Source organism: Daphnia pulicaria, chromosome 8 (assembly GCF_021234035.1).
Source record: "Daphnia pulicaria isolate SC F1-1A chromosome 8, SC_F0-13Bv2, whole genome shotgun sequence".
NCBI lineage: Eukaryota > Metazoa > Arthropoda > Branchiopoda > Diplostraca > Daphniidae > Daphnia > Daphnia pulicaria.
This window is the reverse complement of record NC_060920.1, coordinates 13,910,274-13,929,706: the sequence shown is the minus strand read 5'-3', so window position 1 is coordinate 13,929,706 and position 19,433 is coordinate 13,910,274. Positions and strand designations below refer to the sequence as shown.

The 19,433-nt window shown below is 38.7% G+C and overlaps 6 protein-coding genes across 9 annotated transcripts; 3 read left to right on the top strand and 3 right to left on the bottom strand.

Moving 5' to 3' along the window:
* Positions 1-56: 56 nt before the first annotated feature.
* Positions 57-2,596, bottom strand: LOC124312102 (nucleoporin NDC1-like). Its single transcript, XM_046776574.1, has 9 exons — positions 2,448-2,596; positions 2,133-2,337; positions 1,895-2,063; positions 1,424-1,832; positions 925-1,359; positions 752-866; positions 593-693; positions 350-504; positions 57-278 (listed from the first exon to the last, which is right to left on the bottom strand). Exons 1-9 carry the CDS (start codon positions 2,469-2,471, stop codon positions 212-214), a joined length of 1,680 nt encoding a protein of 559 aa, XP_046632530.1. The 5' UTR covers positions 2,472-2,596; the 3' UTR covers positions 57-211.
* A 118-nt stretch (positions 2,597-2,714) lies between these two features.
* LOC124312101 (prolyl 4-hydroxylase subunit alpha-2-like) lies at positions 2,715-7,537 on the bottom strand. Of its 2 annotated transcripts, XM_046776573.1 has the most exons (15): positions 7,414-7,537; positions 7,105-7,330; positions 6,343-6,427; positions 6,179-6,248; positions 5,094-5,261; positions 4,697-4,899; positions 4,464-4,612; positions 4,306-4,363; positions 4,022-4,195; positions 3,888-3,955; positions 3,721-3,829; positions 3,519-3,650; positions 3,320-3,445; positions 3,187-3,249; positions 2,715-3,107 (listed from the first exon to the last, which is right to left on the bottom strand). In XM_046776573.1, the coding sequence occupies exons 2-15, from the start codon at positions 7,320-7,322 to the stop codon at positions 3,039-3,041; spliced, it is 1,692 nt and encodes a 563-aa protein (XP_046632529.1). In that variant the 5' UTR covers positions 7,323-7,330; positions 7,414-7,537; the 3' UTR covers positions 2,715-3,038. The 2 variants fall into 2 exon arrangements, with proteins under 2 accessions (XP_046632529.1, XP_046632528.1); XM_046776572.1 differs by having other exon boundaries at positions 7,105-7,507.
* Positions 7,538-9,849: 2,312 nt separating this feature from the next.
* On the bottom strand, positions 9,850-11,497 carry LOC124312153 (renin receptor-like). Its single transcript, XM_046776645.1, has 7 exons — positions 11,344-11,497; positions 11,157-11,284; positions 10,721-11,029; positions 10,493-10,660; positions 10,349-10,429; positions 10,166-10,280; positions 9,850-10,088 (listed from the first exon to the last, which is right to left on the bottom strand). The coding sequence occupies exons 1-7, from the start codon at positions 11,387-11,389 to the stop codon at positions 10,009-10,011; spliced, it is 927 nt and encodes a 308-aa protein (XP_046632601.1). The 5' UTR covers positions 11,390-11,497; the 3' UTR covers positions 9,850-10,008.
* A 12-nt stretch (positions 11,498-11,509) lies between these two features.
* Positions 11,510-12,535, top strand: LOC124312177 (methylosome subunit pICln-like). 3 transcript variants are annotated; one of them, XM_046776685.1, is made up of 5 exons: positions 11,510-11,751; positions 11,834-11,979; positions 12,090-12,245; positions 12,309-12,374; positions 12,457-12,535. In XM_046776685.1, exons 1-5 carry the CDS (start codon positions 11,633-11,635, stop codon positions 12,528-12,530), a joined length of 561 nt encoding a protein of 186 aa, XP_046632641.1. In that variant the 5' UTR covers positions 11,510-11,632; the 3' UTR covers positions 12,531-12,535. The 3 variants fall into 3 exon arrangements, with proteins under 3 accessions (XP_046632641.1, XP_046632640.1, XP_046632639.1); XM_046776684.1 differs by having other exon boundaries at positions 12,084-12,245; positions 12,312-12,374; XM_046776683.1 differs by having other exon boundaries at positions 12,084-12,245.
* A 351-nt stretch (positions 12,536-12,886) lies between these two features.
* Positions 12,887-14,978, top strand: LOC124312150 (sulfotransferase 1E1-like). Its single transcript, XM_046776642.1, has 8 exons — positions 12,887-13,402; positions 13,529-13,625; positions 13,728-13,939; positions 14,053-14,061; positions 14,124-14,213; positions 14,279-14,373; positions 14,441-14,624; positions 14,691-14,978. Exons 1-8 carry the CDS (start codon positions 13,204-13,206, stop codon positions 14,795-14,797), a joined length of 993 nt encoding a protein of 330 aa, XP_046632598.1. The 5' UTR covers positions 12,887-13,203; the 3' UTR covers positions 14,798-14,978.
* Positions 14,979-15,405: 427 nt separating this feature from the next.
* LOC124312062 (lysosomal alpha-glucosidase-like) lies at positions 15,406-19,310 on the top strand. The gene is made up of 10 exons (XM_046776499.1): positions 15,406-15,645; positions 15,714-15,815; positions 15,891-15,972; positions 16,052-16,274; positions 16,365-16,616; positions 16,685-17,047; positions 17,114-17,605; positions 17,665-17,825; positions 17,905-18,123; positions 18,186-19,310. The coding sequence occupies exons 1-10, from the start codon at positions 15,549-15,551 to the stop codon at positions 19,087-19,089; spliced, it is 2,895 nt and encodes a 964-aa protein (XP_046632455.1). The 5' UTR covers positions 15,406-15,548; the 3' UTR covers positions 19,090-19,310.
* Positions 19,311-19,433: the final 123 nt, after the last annotated feature.

The window sequence follows — 19,433 nt, the reverse complement described above, 5'->3', positions numbered from 1 at the left end:
GTCGGCATTCCCAAAAGCGGTAAAATTATATCAAACAGACAAATTACTTTGGATGCTCATGGATCACCGTTTCAGTTTATGTGTTTCGTAATTGATCCAGTACATTCACCTTTTGGAGACACGAAACACACATTTTGATGAAGGGTACACATTAGTTTTAAAAAAAATTATTTTAATCAGGAAGGAAAAGAAAAACAAACAAACAATACTTTTAGCCGACGATAAATTCCAAGTATTGTTCCAACATCCTTTTCTGGGTAGGCGGCAGCGGAACATTCCTGAATTGTCATACGTCATGTAAGTAAGTTACGCGGCATGATCCACAAATAATGAGCCTCAATATACTTACAAAATGTGAAGCTGAAATCGAACAACAATGCGATAGATGGAGGATTTGATTGCCCGTTTGAGACGATATTTCAGTTGGACATCTGTTGGAGAACTGGTAAAAGCTTCCGTTCGCTTGGTTATCGCGCCACTAGGTGGTCCGCGTTGTTCAACAGCCTAAAAAAAGAAAAATTCGAAACAAGAAATGTATTTAGAAATTTAGAATTTAAAAAATAAACAAATATGTAAAAATAAAAAATCATACCGCCTGCAGGTCCAGAAGCATAGAAAGAATTTCAGGTAGATCTTTTTGAACTACTCCAAATTTATCTTCAACGAAAGAAGCCGCCACGAAATGTGAAAGTCCTGAATAAAAATGGTAGTAAGAGAAACTCGCCCATGAAATTTGCATCAGGAAACATACCTTCAACAAGTAGAATGATCGGCTCAGCTTTAGCAAACGTTTGCCTTCTTTTAGCATCCGGGAGCTCTCCCCACAAGAAGTTAATGACGGGCTTCTTTTTGAGATTTTCTAGCGCCTGAAAATTCAGACGGGCATTAATGGAGTTTTAATAGCATGTTTTTAATTGAACAAACCTCCTGCAATTTAGACTGGATTTTGCATTGCAAAGTAGATTTGGGCAGAGAAGGTGAATCCGACACCTTAGATGGAGAGGTCAGAGCCATGCTGCGCATTCGTACGGGGCTACTAAACGTATCATAAGGTGCTGGAGATTGTGGAGCAGGCATTTCTTTTTTCTCTGTCTTGGCAGTTTTGTTTTCACCTTTGAGCAGTGAAATGAAATGGAGACACTGAGGTTGAATCGCTGAAAATATGTTATTCCAGTTGTGGGGATGATTTCCTGGCTGGCTGACGGAGAAAATTACAGATCTCTGTTCTGAACTATGCTCGGCCAAGATGCTCCAGTCTCTGCAAGCCCATAATCGAAGTAGAGCGGAATTCGAAGACAGAGACTCTTGAAGCAAAGGTGTCGTCTCATCAACCAAGCGTAGAAGAGGAAAAGAAATCGGCTGAAAATCAGATGTAAAAGTTGAACGATGTCACAATGAAATTCAAACAATAGATATGTCGTACCTTTATCTGATACAATTGGAAAAACAAATCAGAAAGTCTGATGGTAAAAACACAAGCCGATCCGATGAGGATGCATCGAAGTGCCAAAGAGATGTTTATCAATGTGACAAATGTATCCAGAGGTTCATCCATTGCAAGCCTCGTCACGGCGAGAATATAGGAGCGAACGAAGCCCCCAAAGAGCAAGTAAAGAAATATATACACAACGTATCTCTTGAAGGAAACACTCAAAGAGTTCTTGATGAGAGAAGAGATGCTGGACCTGACAGCTACTTTGATGTTTAGTTGGACGTGGGGTACCTTTACAATTCTTCTATCAGAAAAGAAGTAGTCCCCAGCTTCACATAAGCCAAGCCAGCAGCCAAAGAATACACCAAACAAATGGGGCTCATTGAGGCACCACTCTTGTCTGAGAATTAAAGTTGTCGGTCAAAATTTATAATTTTAAGTTCACTTTTTTTTTGTTTTTACCTTTCAGAACATTGGGTACTCAATGATCCCAGAAAAGGAAGAGCCATTGCAAAATATGAATTCATGAGAACTCCAGTAATGTTGAAGTACCAAGCAAGGAGAAGAAGAAAAGACGGGCTTGATAACTGCTTCAGAACAGCCCATCGTGTGGAAAAGACCAAAGGTTCAGCTGTTATACGTAACCAAGAGAATCAATAATCAAGAAACGATGAATGATATTAAATGTGTGTGAATATACCTCTGTAGCATTTAAGATGAGTGAAAGTAAATCCACAGATACAAAGTGGAATCATAAGGAGACTGAAAATGGAGCCATAGTGCAGGAACAACGAAAAAGAGTTCCACAGTCCTTGGTATCCACTAAACAATAACTTCAGTCCAAGAACTAGAGGCACTTGTAAGACTGTGGTCCATACTGCTGATGCTATTGCTCTAGCTAATAACTAATAACCACATGTGTAAAGTTAAGAAAGGCTGTTAATTTCACACTAAACAGAGACGAAATATTTATGACAATAATTTGACACCAATAAAAAAAAAGTAAAAGCTTTACCTGTTCGTGAAACCAGGACCTCATGGTAATTTTGTTAAACTTGACAGGGTACTTTTCATTCAACCTTAGGTAATTATTAACAAATATACACGTGCTTTTCTAAACAAAACTCGTCGAACTCGATCTCTCTTTGTTGAATCGTGAAGACCGTAGACGAAACGGGACAATTTCAAATGTTGGAATGTTGCCAAGTCTCGTGTTGGACATTGGAAAAAATACCGGAAATGGCGCAAAATATTTTTAGTTTTGAATGACGAAAAGACAAACTTAATTTTCTATTTGTATTTTATTTTGTAGACCTTTTTAAACACATTGGTTCGTCAAAACATTTTACATTGTATTTACATGCAGTGTAGCGGTTACAACTTACAACACATTATTATCTGAATATCTGAATCCTGTTTACTTTCTGCCAGGAAAAACCAGTGATCAACTTTTTTTTACTTGATATCAATTTTTGACTTAAATATAGAGAGCTAGGAATTCGTAAAAAGAGAGAGCTATGAATTCGAGATTAAAAGATTACCAAAAACATTCACCAAAAGAATTCAATAAAAAATATCAATGACTATTTGTCATTTATCGAAATCTTTACATCAGGAGGGAATCATACTTTTCCAAAGGATGAAGACCGCACTTGGCAACAAACATTTGATCGTACTGTAACAAAAAATATTGAAAGGAATTTGTTGTTAAGATTTATAAAAAATTTATTATTTTGTTTTTAAAGTGTACTTACTTGGCGGATCCACTTATTTGACACCCACTTACTGCCATGTAAAACAGGGCAAGCGCCATGACGCTATGGAAATAATAAAAATATGAATAAGATTTTGTGCTGGATAAAAATTCAAACATTTAGTTGTATATACCGTAGTCAAGTCAGGTTCGCCACTCTTGTATAAATTCCACCAAAAAGCGGCCGAGCCTTTTCTTGGCCAACAAGTGACGCCAGCTCTGGGAAAAACAGTCGCTCCTCCGGCTTCCACATCCGACAGCTGCAGGTTTTCAAAACAAGTCTCACAATTCCGTTTTACAGAGCCGTAACAACCCATACAGTTCACAACTTACGTAGACCATCAAGGTGGCAATTCGGTCTCCAACATACAAATTCCAAGGGTCCTGATCTTCCGGCCTGACATCCGGGTGAATGACATTGTCGGTGTGTGTCTTATACAAGCCACCGATGCCGTAATTAGCAATCTAAAAAAGAGTCCCGTTTTTCTTCACGATTTTCGATCGACCTGACCTTTAGTTAAAAAAAAAGAATTACCTGGAAATATTCGGAAGCCGTTTCAGGGGCGTAGATGAGTCCCGTGGCTAATTCCATTCGGTGTCGAATAGCTGGCAGTGAAGCATTCTCGTGTTCTTGAAGCCAAGCACTGTCATGAGAAAATGGTGATGTCATTTCATCCAAAATTATGATTGCGCATAAATTACTTTTTGCTGGTGCGGATCATGCTGCGAACGAATTTCCCTTCTCCTCCTCGGTGCAAAGAAGTGGCCAGCTATATAAAACGGAGGTACTCAAAAATAGAAAATGTCGTATAATATCAAATTAGAAAATATCGGACCTTGGGCTCTCCAAGTTGTCGAAGGATCTCCGTTTGGCGTTCGGTTATTAAATCGTGGATTACGACAATCATTGGGTCTAGAGATTGCTCTTCAACTTTGATTGGTTGAAGCAGCAGAGCTGGATGGCCTCTAGTCACCAAACGGCATCGTAAACCGGCCTCAATATTCGCTGACTGTCGCACGGCAGGAAATGGAAAGGGTGATATAAAAGATAAGTGGAATATTATACGTTAGTCATTTCGTTTTATGATCAAAAAAGATACTGCAAAAAGATTTTACGAACTCGAAGTTTTTCTCCTCGGCAGAGTCTTTCGTAATGTTCGTTTTCCTCATCTTCTGACCTGAAAATAGAAAAAGTTTGAAACAGGTTATGGAAATTATCTCTAATAAATAGTCTAATAAATAGTAATGTAAGTAGGAGAAAGTAGTTTAGTAGCTTACTGATGTTGGTAAAGCTTGGGAGTGAATTGCTGTTCAGCCAAACTGTCGTACTTTTCACTGGTGCCCGAACGAAATTGTCTATCTACTGGATGACTATTGGTTTGCCAATTGACGCCTCGAGGTCCTTGTCGTTCCAGGACGTCATCGTGCTAACAAAAATTAAACATCGCCCAACGAAATGTTATGTTATTAAAAGAAAAACACCGTTCTAAACGAAGCATCATTGCTCATACCACACGACTGGCAAACTCCACGAAATGTTTGACCTCGTTGCGGAAAGTTTCTAGCTCTGAACCGTAGTTATCTCCCTTCCGTGCGAATTGGCCTAAGGCTGCTTCAGCCCATTGTAAAGCTGTGTCGTAATATCCATCGGCAAAAGCGTGTTGCGCCATGAAAAGACAATCGCGGCCGCTCAAATCTCTCCGGCTTTGAAAGACTACACGATACGTAACCAGAAAAAACAACACGTTTTATAAGAAAAATTTTCCGCCAAAAAACTTGAATTCAAACAGCAAAGTTCTCAAATTAGAAATCAGGGAAATCAGTAAATTGAACGATCACGACAAACAATTATTATTAAAAAAAAAAAAAAAAAAAAAACAACAAAAAATAGAAAGTGAAAAAGGAAACCTTGTCCTTTAGAATGATCCACTCCATTGTAGTGGCCATCGGCCAGATCGGTCACGTTTAGCTGGTAAGTGTCCTGAAGGCGAACGAGAGCAATCGCCGCACCGTGCAGATCCTCAGAATTCGGGAAAACGGACGTTTCACGCAAGACTAGAACGTGATTCAAGGCATCTGCGCACATCCAAATAACATTACAATCGTGTGTGTGTATTGACGTACTTTGTAACAACAGCCATCTCATCTGTTTGGGAAAACCAGCCGACACTTGGCTTTAAGAATAAGACCAACAGAGAGGAAAGAGCCCACAATAAGATTTCATTGTGTGCGCACTAAAAAATGATGCGGCGTCGTAAAAAAAAGGGGGGATAATCTCCATTATTATTAAAGACTTCACGGCAACACGACCGCAAATTGTTACTTTGGAATCACTCTGTTACGTATATAAACCAACAGCTGACTCGTCTCGTACTCTCGTACGATTTCATTTAAGGCAAATACACAGCACTGTTCCCCGATCACAATCATTTAACTTGTTATCTCTCTCTCTCAAGTGAATGTCCCAGTGTACCAAGAGGAACCAGCTGTTGAACAAGGTGAAGTCCCCGCTATCTTTTCAACTTAAACATGTGCTGTGCTGGACAAATTTCGAATCACAAATCACCATCCTCATTTTTTGAGTGCCGAGGTCTACTCGTCAGCAAAATTTTGAGGATTCATAAAAATGTTTTTAACAGCGGCCGGCCCCCTAACACAACACCATATAGATGATGCAGCGTGTAACTAGTTCACGCAACAAGTTGACCTACTCGTGACCAACACATCACTTTTTTCTGGCCGCTTGTGAAATGTAGAGAGGGAGGCCGTAGGGAATAATTTTCCGCCGTCGAGTTCGTTAGTTAATAGCCCGTGTCCCTCCTCTGTCAAGTAAAATATACGCAGCAACATCGTAGTACCCGTACCGCTATGAAAATCTAACGGCTTCTTAACACCATACAAGATGGAACGAGTTCAACCACCGTAAAGCCTTTGTGATTTATGTCTTTGTCAACCCAAAAAATGTAGTGGCAAATGATAAACAAAACACTCACTGCGGCTGGAGTTGGATTCGACTTCGAGGACCCGCTCCACCACGTCCCAGTCGATGGTGAGGCGTTTCAACTAAATACCCCCCCACAAAAAAACAAATCGAATAAGTACAAAAGAGAAAACTAAACACACATAATGACTTGTTTAAATAGATAGTATACAGTACCAAGTGGTAAGCGTCGACGGGATTGGCAACCAGCTTTGAAGAACTGAGATCTCCGCTCATCACTTGCCGATATGTGGTGACGTAACTATGAGAAAGTGAAAAGGATCATAAAGTAAGTCGCATTGCCTGCAGGACGAAAAGTCGTCAGGACTTTCTATTTTTTGTTTCTCTCCTTAACTAACAAGGTGAAGCCTAATATTTGTTTTAATTGTATAGGCCTGCGCTTATCAATGGAAAGCAACGGGACAATTATACTGGCCTTGAGAGAAATCTTTTTAATTTACTTTCCCCCCCAAAAAAAACGAGTGTTCCGATCATTACCGCTTTATAGGCTGCTGTTTGCCGTACTGGAACTGATAAAGTTGAGCAACAAAGGAGCAATCAAGATAAAAAGAATTGCACAAAAAAAAAAACAAACAAAAAAACAACCTCTTATTGTTATACGAAATGAATCGCCGCAAATGAACCACATTCCGGTATTATTAAGGTGCTGGTAGATGCACTCCCATTAAGGTTTTTTCTTTCTTCTTCCTTTTTTTCTGGGGCACTTTCATTGGGTATTACGGTATATGTGCTAGATGTAACATGCGACCGCTATATCGCAGCAGACATGGAATATATAGAATCTAGGTATTCGAATTGAGCGCAATGTTTTTTCGGCGTCCTCAAAAGTATCTCTCCCCGAAAGATGGAACCCACGTTAATTACACGACTAATGTTTACATAGCTCAAAATGTTAGGCACATTTTTAGCGGGACTTACTTTTGAATGATGGAGATACGCTGTTTGGCATCGATCAAAAATGAATCGAGCATGTTGACAATGGCATTTTCTTGAGAGACTAGAGCTTCCATTTTGGAGACTGAGGAGAAGATATCGTCCGTTTCCGGTTTCTCTATGACCATGTTGGACGCAGGGATTGCCCCGACACACCCAAACACAAACAACCAAATGGCAATCACAGGTGGCTTCATGTTCATTTCAATCGCTGAAGGGAATAATTGAAGTCGTTCTTTAACTATGCGATAGATAAACGTGATTGGAGCACTTTCGTGTAAGAACAACGCTTACCTCAACAGCTTCAACAGTGGCTTGAGGGAGAGAGAGCGACTAGCTAACGATACGTCTTGCGAGCTGGAAGGTGGGACAAAGACTGAGCGGTGAATGTTGGAGAAGCTCACATTATTATTCTGCGGGCTCGGAGCTACAGACACCATTCAGGCACGTACTCACGGTACCTTTCACCAACAATAGCAATGCATCGGTTCCTAGTTCTCTTATTCGTACATATTCTTCATCGTGAGTAAGTTGCTGAACGGCTTCGTCATCGGATCCGAAGGTTTTGTTTTTGCCCTAAATGTCAAATGAAGGATTAGGGTGCAGCGGTAGCAGAAATACTGTCAAACTGAGTTGCTTGCTCTCCTTTTCTTATTTAACAGTTCAGTTCCTCGACCGCTAAAAGAGAGAGAAACAAAAAATATAAGCCAGTGAAAGAAGGAACTTTCTCCCATATTTAGGATCTGGTTAACCAGTTCTGTGTGCGATGACGAAAGAGCATGTCATTTTTGCCGATCGGCTCCAATACGGCAGCTTTCGATTCTTTTTTTATCCCGATTTGATTTCGAATGGGATAACACCTTCGCCCCCAGTCTTTCCTTTATGAACTAGATGTGGCTAAAAGGACGTCACTTATTATGGACATCACTTACGAGCTTCCCGAGCTCCACTGCGTTATTATCTTTCACGATGATGGTAAGTAGATTGACTTACCCCTAATATCATTCATGACCGACTCCCGATGCAATCAGCCGAATCCAAAAACTGGGACGAAAGAAGTAGAAATAAGCACGCGCATACGGAAAATCCATACTAATAAAGTCTGGGCTACACTCGAGCTTTATTCAAAGCTTGATAAATTGATATTACATCATTTCGGAAAAATTATTGGTAAATTGTTTGTTTTTTTGAGTTCATACCTCAAAGCGGGGATGAGTAAGAAAACTTCGTCGCGCGCTTTTTCTACTTTTCTCAGGAATTTTCAAGGTTCTTTCCTAAACATTTATTTTATTTTTAAGAAATGTTTTTAAAAAATCTTTGTTCAAAGAATAATTACTAAAGCCTCCAGAAAAGCTCTAGTTTGGCCTATAGGTTTAATGGCGATCCGTTAAGGTTTTTCCCCGGTAATAGCCAATTGTTACGAATTAAATTTTTCTAATTCAGGGTAATCCACACACGCAGGTGCTACAAAAACCCACCTATAGCCTTCCCGTTTTACCTCCCCTTTAAGTCTCTCACACTGTGATTGTAGCAATTTGCGCCACAAGTGACTTTTCTATAGAAGTCCCAGAGGGTTGATGTCATAAACTTCCCGAGAATAATATGTTTTTCTCGGCGTCGTTCTGGTTCCAAAGAACCGCAAAATATTGTTTCGCGGGCCGATGACAGTCATGACACTCTCTGGCTTTCCCATGCTCTTTCCCTCATTACTTTTCTTATTTATTAAAATAACCTTCGCCCAAAGTATTAGTTTCACGAAGAAAGCCAAATTTGTCGTCCGATTCTTTTTCAGCTTCACCTCACTTTGCGTTAGTTAACTCATAAAAAGTTGAATCGGTCGACGTCATCGCGTTCTTCTTCGTTAAATTCGTACAAATTTATATAATTCTACAAACACAGGAAAAAGGCCACTGACTTTTAGAGCGTAGTGAGACTTTTAGCCCAGAAAAAACACTGGTTCGTGATTTACAGCGCAAAAAATAAGAAATATAAACCTTGGCAAATGTTCAAGTGGAAAACAAAACTGGATGTTAAAGGAGTACTAAATAGAAAGTATCTTCTTTGTCTACGCAGGCTGGCACTTAGACATGGAAAAGTCATGAAAACTATCAATTCAACTCGCAACTTGAGCGTAATAATGGTAAATTAAAAAAGAGCCAGCCTTCCGTGATTAAATTTTCCGAATATTAAAACAACATTTGCCATTCTTACCAACAAGAGATTCCATGGGGAGGGGGTGGGGGGGGGGGGAAATTGCGTTTCGTTTCTCTGTATTTTTGTGACCGATAACAGTGATTAATGATCCCCGAGGCCGATTGTTCATGTTTTTGTTATTTACCCAAGGTACTTGAGTTATTATCAATGTGGAGAAAAACCAGTCGTTTCTATCGATTGTCCATGGTAGATGCTCATGATAACAGTCTGATACTAACTGCGCAAAAGTAGGACATAGCCCAAGGGATTGCAGAAAGCATCCGACGAATACAAAACACGTTGTTTTTTTAATAACACGCTACAGACACAAAATAAGCTCTCGATGGAAACTCGTTTAGAGATAGTAAGAATCCTTTCTCCAAAACGCCGTGGTGAAAGTGAGAGGAGAGCGATTCGGAAGTCGCGTGCCCATAACACAATCAGTTACACATCAGTAGGGGAGAATGTTAATATTTCCTTACTTGGACGATGACTCGGATCATCGAAAAAGCACTCAACTCGACGGGAAAACAAAACTTCGTTTAAATGTGTAATCACACACAGAACGAACAGTTATGGCTACGACATGAACAAAGAAAAGCTAGAAAATGTACACCAAACAAAGTAACATTTTTTTACACGCTAAATTATTATCAGTGAGGCTCAAGCCAACAAATAAATCGGAATGTGACTTCTCTAATTTTCCTTTTTGATGCGCTGTGTCGTCATCCGATAGATGATGGAGTCACGGCCAGGATCGAGTGTGCAAATAAACACTGAAAAATTAAAGGTATAATGTTAAACTAGACACTATGGAAGATTGCAAAAACCGAGCTCAGATTAAACTAATTACCAGCGGTGGAAATAAGAGCAGCAATCAAGAAAACTGATGTCCATAAAAGGATATTAAAAATGGATGAGTAATCCGATCCATAGCGTTTAGATAAATTCAACTTCCAATACAGTTCCTGAAAGAAGGAGGATAACGTTATTTTAACCCTAACTATTATTCGAATAAAATTTTTAAAAATCTTACGCTATTTGCTTTGGCATTTGAAGTTGTAGACCTCTTTTCTCGAATGCGAATTCTTTCATTGGTTATAGCAGTTAGGATAAACTATAAAAAAATTAAAAATTGTTACACACAAATTTTTCAAATTCAAATATAACTGTGTCATACTCGATCGCCATAAGTGTTTTCTAGTGCATCTTGAAGCTCGCCGAGAGCAGATTTCAAAATAGTAACTGCTTCCAAAGCTTGCTCAGAGTCTTGTCCATAGACACTGATGATATCATCCAAACCATTAAGGCGGATCCAAACAGTCTTGAAGACGGATTTTGCCAATACCTTTTGAAAATAATGTATTGTGTGTAAAAACCTCCCACTATTTTTTATTAATGAAAATACCTTGTGCTTTAGATCCATCAAAACATCAATATCTTTAAGAAACTGCAAGACAGCAACATCCTTTTTGTTGAGCTTTTGAAGTGCCAAAATCTTCTGGGTTTCGCCAGAATACAAGTCATTTTCATCAAATACAACTTGACCTAGAATAGAAGTGAAATCATCCTTCACTTGATCAAGATTAGAGGTGATCTCTAGTGGGTATCTGGGTTCACTCAACTGGAGACTTTGCACACCCTCAACAACAACAGCAACTGCAACTTCTGGGTAATTAAATGGATTCAAGACTGTAAGTCCATTCCACGAGTCACCCTGAAAACAGCAAATAATGGTATTGTTTCAAACTGATTTCATCATAGATACATTACTTGCAATATCGCTCCATCGTTTGGAACCAAACATAAAATCCACAAAGTTGTAAATGAATGAAAGAACTTACAGAAGGTGTTGTGTGCCCCATTGCAGTGGAAATAATTTTTGGCAATTCACTTGTATTCAGCTGTTCATCTCCCCTAAAGTTGACTCCATTAGGGCTGTGCAAGATGCTGAACTCTCCATTTCCCAGGACTGCATTGCAACAAAACACTTCAAAAGGCTGTAGTTTTCAATTGCTAGAAAATAATTACCTGAGGTAAATAGACAAAATACGCCGACAATCGATGCCACTTTCATCTTGCCTTCTTGTCTGGTCAACAGCAGCTGCAATTGCCCTAGAAAAAGTTTGACAGTCTCGAGTCTCGTGACAGCTAAAGTCAGGTGATGTGTTCGTGCTTCATGATTTAGTCCCTAGATGACGTTTTCATTGCAGCCTACAATTTTTTAAAACGTTGTGCTGCTGACAGCGTGATTCGAATCATATTTCATTTTCAAATTGTTGCTCTTCTTCTATTCTTAATTCGTTAAATTTCTTAAAAAATGGTTGTATTATCTTCATTTCCTCCGCCTACCGAAGGAATCAAATTAGTTCAGTCCAATACTGGAGCTTTCATCAACACCAGAGACTTGGGCCAAGGGACATTATATATTGCTGAAAGGTTAATTTATATTTATATTCTATTTAAGTTTTCGATTACTAGAGTCACGGAAAAATAATTTTACCTATTCCAAACCATTTAGTCGTGTATCATGGGTTAGTGCCACATCTGGCCAAGGATTTTCGCTGGAATACCCCCACATATCGTTACATGCTGTTTCAAAAGATCCTTCTGCATTTCCACAGGAATGCTTGTACTTGATGTTGGATTCAAGGCTTGATGAACCCGGTAATACCCAATTCTATAGTTATGTTTAAAATATCATTTGAGAAAATGTTATGTGAGATGTGTTCATGTTTCCAGGTTTGTCTGATTAAAGTTGTATTTTTAAGATGAAGCTTTAGATAATCAAGATTCTGAGGATGAGGAATCTGAAACTGATATGTCTGAAGTAAGGTTTATTCCAGAAGATCGGGGACTTCTTGATGCCATGTACCATGCCATGACAATATGTCAAACACTCCATCCTGATCCTAATGATTCAATTTCAGATGGTAATATTTGAGAAAAGGCAATAGTTTTGCAGATTCTTGTATTAACATTTTTGTTTTATTTAGAAGGAGATTTTGAAGATACTGAGGAAGGAGAATATTGCCTTGATGGAGCAGAAACAGCTGAAAATGGTAAATCTGATATAATTTAATTTCATTGATATCCAACCAATATTTATTGTTTTTCTCAATGTGCACCTTAATTGTTTGTAAGATCATGATAATGGTGAGGCGGAGAATATGGAGTCAGACATGGGTCAGTTTGAAGATGCCGATCCTGAACATTAACGCACATATTTCCCTTATTCACCCTTTACTTATTCATGCTTTCTTTGAAATTTTAAATAATAAAACTTCAAAGTTTAGGAGATAATTAATGAAAAACAATTTTAGGTGTCGCCTCACTGTTCGATTGCCATGAACGCGAGTATTCTTGGTTAGTTAAAAAAAAAAGAATGCGCCAGCTCCAATATTATAAGCGGAAAGCAAAAAAAAAAAAACTGTATGCGTGACAACAAACAAGTTTAAAAATCTTTAACTTAAAAATATCGCTGCCACAGTAAAGAAAGCATTGGTTTTCTTTAAAAAAAAAGAACTTCTTAAGGTAACTAGAAATGGAAAAAATGTGACGTGTTTCGACGAAGCGTGCAGAATGTTTAGCATTTTTTCTGAGGTAAAGCTTCGGTTGACGTTAACATTATGTGAACCTTCCACTAGAAAAGACAAGATCGATAACAGTAGTGCTACTCAAGAACGCCTTTTGTGGTCATGGTGGCGCTGTAGCTTGGGTTGTATCAAAGTTCAACGTTCTCAAGCCTCTCGGAAAGTCTCAATATTGATTCAGTCTCGAGTTTAGCGTCTCACGCATAGCACGACAGACTTTCTCCGCTACATCTCCCTCGGTGGTAATTATTCTCGGTACTCTGCGCCAGCGCCCCATTCCCTGACTTATCCCGCGAAAATGGCATTGCATTTTGAGTTTCCCGATGCCGAAACAAAAGCGAAACTTCTTGCAGCGTTTCCTGGTTACAGCGATGGTTTTGTGAGATGTCAACCGGGAAATTTGTTGATGCCATTGTTTTACAAAAAAGATTGGAAAACGTATTACGATTTTCAGCTGCGGGATGATGATGTCTTCATTCTTTCCTTTCCCAAATCAGGTAACAAAAACATTTTCAATTCAAAATAAATAACAATGCTGTACAGCGTTAACCAAGTCACCACAGAAGAGCGCAAACGACTTTCTAATCGCAAAGAAGATAACAGAAAGGTTTATTGTCAAATAGGTACAACATGGACACAAGATATGGTTTGGTTGATCGCGAATGACTGTGATTTTCAAGGAGCAAAAAAGTTACTTCGCGAGCGGGTGCCGTTTTTAGAGTAAGTGACAAACCGCAGAACAAATGTCTTATTAGTTATTACAGACGGGTCTCTTTATTACTTTACAAATAATTTTCTTTCCTTCGTTCTCATATTTGAAAGAGATCGGTCGTTGGGAACTGACGAAAGTTTGCAGAAATATTTAGAAATGTCTAAAAATAATACGGGAGCGACATCGGATATCATAATAGAGCCCAACTTTATAGACGCTTTGCCATCCCCTCGTTTTATCAAATCTCATCTACCGTTGTCCTGCCTGCCTCCTACTTTGGTTACCCGTTGTAAAGTTGTGTATGTCGCACGGAATCCTAAAGGTATTCAGCTCCTTTGTGAAATCACCGTCAAGATACTACTGATTCGTATTTTATACTTTTTTCGTACTCGATTTTATACTCGTTTCGTATTTATACTTTTTCGTATGTTATAGATGTCGCAGGTATGTTATAGTTTATATTATATTGTTTATATTATGTTATATTATTTTCGTATGTTAAATAGTATCTTGGTATTTCCATCATCTTCTTGATCCGATAATGAACACGAATCTTACGATAGAAGAATTCGCAGAATTTTTTATGCGTGACGAAGGTAAATGGCCAAAATTTCAACCAACACCGCTGATTCCTATTTTTTATTTAACTATTTCCTCTTAGTATTGTATGCACCATATTGGACCAGTGTAATTGAAGCCTGGGAAAAGCGAAATGACCCAAATTTCCTGTTTCTATTTTATGAAGATTTAAAAATGGTCAGTTGTTTAATTTATTTTCAAATTAAGCTTTTGAAATGCTTATGATATCGGATTTTAAATATAGGACCTTCCAGCCCAACTTCACAGAATATGTCAGTTCCTTGGAAAAGAAGAATTGCCCATCGATCAAATCATTGCTTTGACAGAACATTTAAAATTTGATAATTTCAAAATTAATAAATCGGTAAATGCTCAAGAACTCCAAGAAGCGGGATATTTTAAGAAAGAAGGCAATTTCATGAGAAAAGGTAAAAATTGTACCAAGTGAATTTTGCATCCTTCACTGCCTGCCCATTAACTAAATCAATCACCAGGTCAAATTGGCGACTGGAAGAACCATTTCGGCGAAAAATTGAATTCTCGATTTGACGAATGGATCGAGAAATGTACGAGCGCAACCGATTTAAAGTTCCCCAAATGACAGCATAAAAATGACAAAATTTTGTATTTCCGCTATCAACGTGCGGATAGTTTATTAATGCTACTATCGAGAATTCTACGGTTTGTTTGCAAAATTGTTACGATTTCGTCTAATACCATTAAAGACCCAAAACAGCTTTTATTGTACTACAATAATTTCAATAAAAATTATGTTAACAATTACTCATTCCCAAGCTTACTCCTTTTAAGCCATCATTGTTCCAGGAAGTTGGCAATTGAGTAATTGACGATATGACGTTTGAATCTAGTTCTTTTATTAAACAAGATTGATGTATACGTCCCGACCCACTAGCGATACAAAAAGCGAGTGTAATGTAATGCTTTGCTTCCTCCTTCTCCGCTCCCCTTCATTTCCTCTGAGCTGAAGAATAATGCTCAACTCGACGTTGTCTTGTCCGAGGTAACATACATTCCATGAAATGCGGCGCGAATGGCTTACCTTATAGGGCTTAAACCAATTTCACCTTGATTGTGATTCTGCTGATAACAAATAACGGAAAACTGGGACATGCGGAATTGGACGCATATGTAAGCGAACGAAGACGATGTAGTCACTCACTAGATGTCGTTGTAACCTGTAAACAACATAAAAAACAAATAGGCGTTTTGGCCGCTTGGGAGGACGTGCAAACGAAAACGACTGTTGAGTTTTCGAAGCTGTCAATCTTGCATTCACATATCACATCTGTGAACTGTGATCGTTGATATATATTTAGACGAGTTATTGCAAAATGAAGTTAGGGTTCTGGAAAAGTGAAAAGGTGAAAAATCATGAATGTCTGGTTGAGAATGAGGTTCTTGACTTTCATGTAGAGTCAACTAGCAAAGGTAACTAAATATATAATTTCTTAGTTCTGTGTCATAGTAATTTTAGTTTTTTGTTTATGATTTTGAAGTTGTCCACAAAGCAAGGATTTTTCCTGTTTGGATTTCTTGCATCCTTTCTCTAGTTTTGGGAATTTTTGTCATACTTTTATGGATTCTACTTGATCTGCATGGTGAGAAATCATTTTAATCAAATTTGTTAGTATTGTCATCACTGTAGAGCTATTTAAAATTTTGTATACAATTAGTTGATGCTCTATGGAGTCAGCGACAGGAAACAGTAGCTGTAATGGTTGATCAATTGGAAGAATTAGAGTTTTTAATATCAGCGTAAGTAATATGGTTTCTACACATCATTCATCATTTTTTTGTGAGCACAATGCTTAACTAACCTTAAACTCACAATTAGGACTGAAGAAACAGGCTCCAGCTGTCCTTTCGATGTGGAGGATGAATTAAAGTTTGATTGTTTCCCTCAAGGAAATGCTGATGAAAACTTGTGTTTGAAAAGAGGATGCTGTTGGTCATTCACTGATAAACAGTCTGTGCCATTCTGCTACTACCCATCTAATTATGCTCTATATTCCTTCATAAATGTCACACAGTTGAACAGCAGCAAAGTCAATGGAGTGGTAAGTGTTGTAGTCTTAGCATTACAACAACTGTAGGACAATTAACTCAGCAATTAAATCATTTTGACTTGGATTAAATTTGGTTTTCAGGTTGGGTATCTCAAACAAACTGGCTATTCTGGTTATCCAGAAGAAATTCCCTTACTAAAACTAATTGCAACTTTTGAGACTAATAATCGTTTACGAGTCAAGATAGTCGACGCAATGAATAAACGATACGAGGTCAATGTTCTTGACAGTCTTCAAGCTGAAGATTTATTGCCTGTGCATGATTATGATTATACATTTTCTGTCAACACAGACATAACAGGATTTAGTATTGCGAGAAAATCCAATCAAGAAGTAAGTTTGACTTTTTCGTTATTACGGTATTACAGACTAGATACTGATAACTTTTTTCCTGTGCCTAGGTGATTTTTTCAACAGTTGGCGTTGGAGGGTTTATATATGCCAATCAGTTTCTGCAAATATCCAGTTTCCTTCCTTCTGGCAACATCTACGGATTGGGAGAACATCAAGATTCGCTGCGTCACAGTACTAACTGGCAAAGATTTGCCCTATTCAACCACGATACCGTTCCGGATAAGGGAAGAAATCTTTACGGATCTCACCCGTTCTACCTCGTGATGGAAAATGACGGGTCAAGTCATGGAGTTTTCCTCAAAAATAGTGATCCCATGGAAGTGATATTACAACCTACACCAGCTATCACTTTTCGCGCACTGGGAGGTATCATAGATTTCTATTTTTTCTTAGGGCCGACTCCTCAAGAGGTAAATCTCCAAAGAAGTAATTGTTTAGGTGTAGCCTAATCCTGAAAGTATTTTCTTCATCTTTAGGTTATTGAACAGTATACTGAAGTAATAGGTCGCCCAGCTATGCCTCCTTATTGGGGTTTGGGATTTCATCTCTGTCGTTACAATTATGGCTCTCTGAATCGTACTAGAGAAATTTGGGAACGCACCCGAGCAGCCGGCATTCCCTTCGATGTCCAATGGAACGATTTAGACTACATGGACACAGCGAAAGATTTCACTTATGACCGAAATACGTTTGCTGGCTTGCCAGAATTTGTGCGTGAAGTTCATTCTGTAGGAATGCATTATATTCCATTAATCGATCCGGGCATTAGCAACACAGAGTCCAAGTTAGAATATCCCCCCTACGACGAAGGAATAGCGATGAACGTTTTTGTGAAAAATTCGGCAGAACCAGATGCACTTCCTTTTGTAGGGAAGGTATGGAACACAGTTTCTACTGTTTGGCCGGATTTCACTCACCCGAATGCCACAGAATACTGGACCAATCAACTTAAAGCTTTTCACAACGAAGTAACCTTTTTTTTACTACTTTAAAGGAAGGCAGATTTTATTTTTATTTCATATTTTAGGTTCCATTTGACGGAGCGTGGATTGATATGAACGAACCTTCCAATTTTTACTCTGGCACTATTGATGGGTGTTCAGCAACCAAATGGGATAATCCACCCTATACTCCGGCTGTCGTTGGTGATAAACTATGTTTCCTTACCCTTTGCATGTCAGCTGGACAGTAAGATTGTTTTCTCCTTTTCTTCAATATTTTATCAATATTTCTTAAATGCTTTTGGTAATTTATATTCACTATTTAGGTATGGTGGGCTTCATTACGACCTCCACAATTTATACGGCCTTACCGAAACAATCGCTACCAACTTTGCATTGAAGCAGATAAGAGGAAAGCGACCATTCATCATATCTCGATCGACTTTTCCTGGCCAAGGTCACTATGGGGGACATTGGAGTGGCGATGTTGTTTCTGATTGGACCAACTTGCGTCGCAGCATCACTAGTATTTTAAACTACAATATGTACGTGAAAAAATTCTTTATTCCATTTTCAGTACATCGCTTAATTTTTCAAATATTTTTAGGTTTGGTATTCCTTTGGTTGGAGCAGACATCTGTGGATTCAACGGTAATACTACAGCCGCTCTTTGCCAAAGATGGATGGAATTGGGAGCCTTTTATCCATTCTCTCGTAATCATAACACGGACGATGGGATCGATCAAGATCCAGTTGCTTTAGGTCCAGCTGTCGTAGAAGCGTCGAGAAAAGCTCTAATGGTTCGCTACATGCTTTTGCCCTACTTGTATACACTCTTCTGGCACGCCCATGCCCACGGGCGCACTGTAGCCCGTCCCCTTTTCTTCGAATTTCCCTCTGACCGGCAGACTTACACTATCGATACGCAATTTCTTTGGGGTGCTGGCTTGATGGTCGCACCAGTGTTAACAGAGTCCACTGAGATTATCGAAGTGTATTTACCACGCAGTCTTTGGTACGATTTTTATAATCTCCAGTTAATCTCTGCCGGTGGAAAATGGACTGGTCTTCCTGCTCCTTTAGATACCATACCCATTTTGCTGAGAGGTGGATATATCCTGCCCACTCAAGCACCAGAGGTAACCACCGCACTAACTCGCGTAAAGCCCTTTGATTTAGTAGTGGCATTGAATGAGACTAAACAAGCGGCTGGTGACCTCTACTGTGATGATGGAGACACAAACGACGCTTACCTTCTATCCCAATTTAATTTTATTCAATTTGAAGCTTCTTCTAACATGATTAAATCCTCTATTGTGAATTGGAATATCGAATCTTCCTCTTTGACTGTTCGCGACGTTACTATTCTTGGGTTAAGTGATCCCGTGAGTGTTGTAACTGTGAACGGGATCCCGCATCCCAGTTTTACTTTCAACACGATCAAAAAGGTTTTGTTCCTCAAAGACCTTAAACTGCATCTCAAGAATCCATTTGTGATCAGTTATCAATAATGAGTTTCTTCATTTTCTCGTGTTCAAATGTGATAACCTTGCCAATATGTAGTTCGCCTTATTTGTCGGAATTTCAGAAGATTGCACAACTACTGTACTGAAGCTACTGCACGAAAAAATTAGTGTTTGGTTTAATCGGGTTTGATTAAGAAAGTTAAATATTGCGACTTTGAATTGTATACGTGATTTCTAACTATCACTTATACACGACTTCTATCACATGTTAACTACTAAATGTTTTATTTTAACGTCTGTTGAAATGTCTTAAATAGCGGCGAACATAAGACAGCATTCTTTCCAGAGAGGCAGAGACGTAAGTGCCATGTTTTCTTTTTAATTCAACT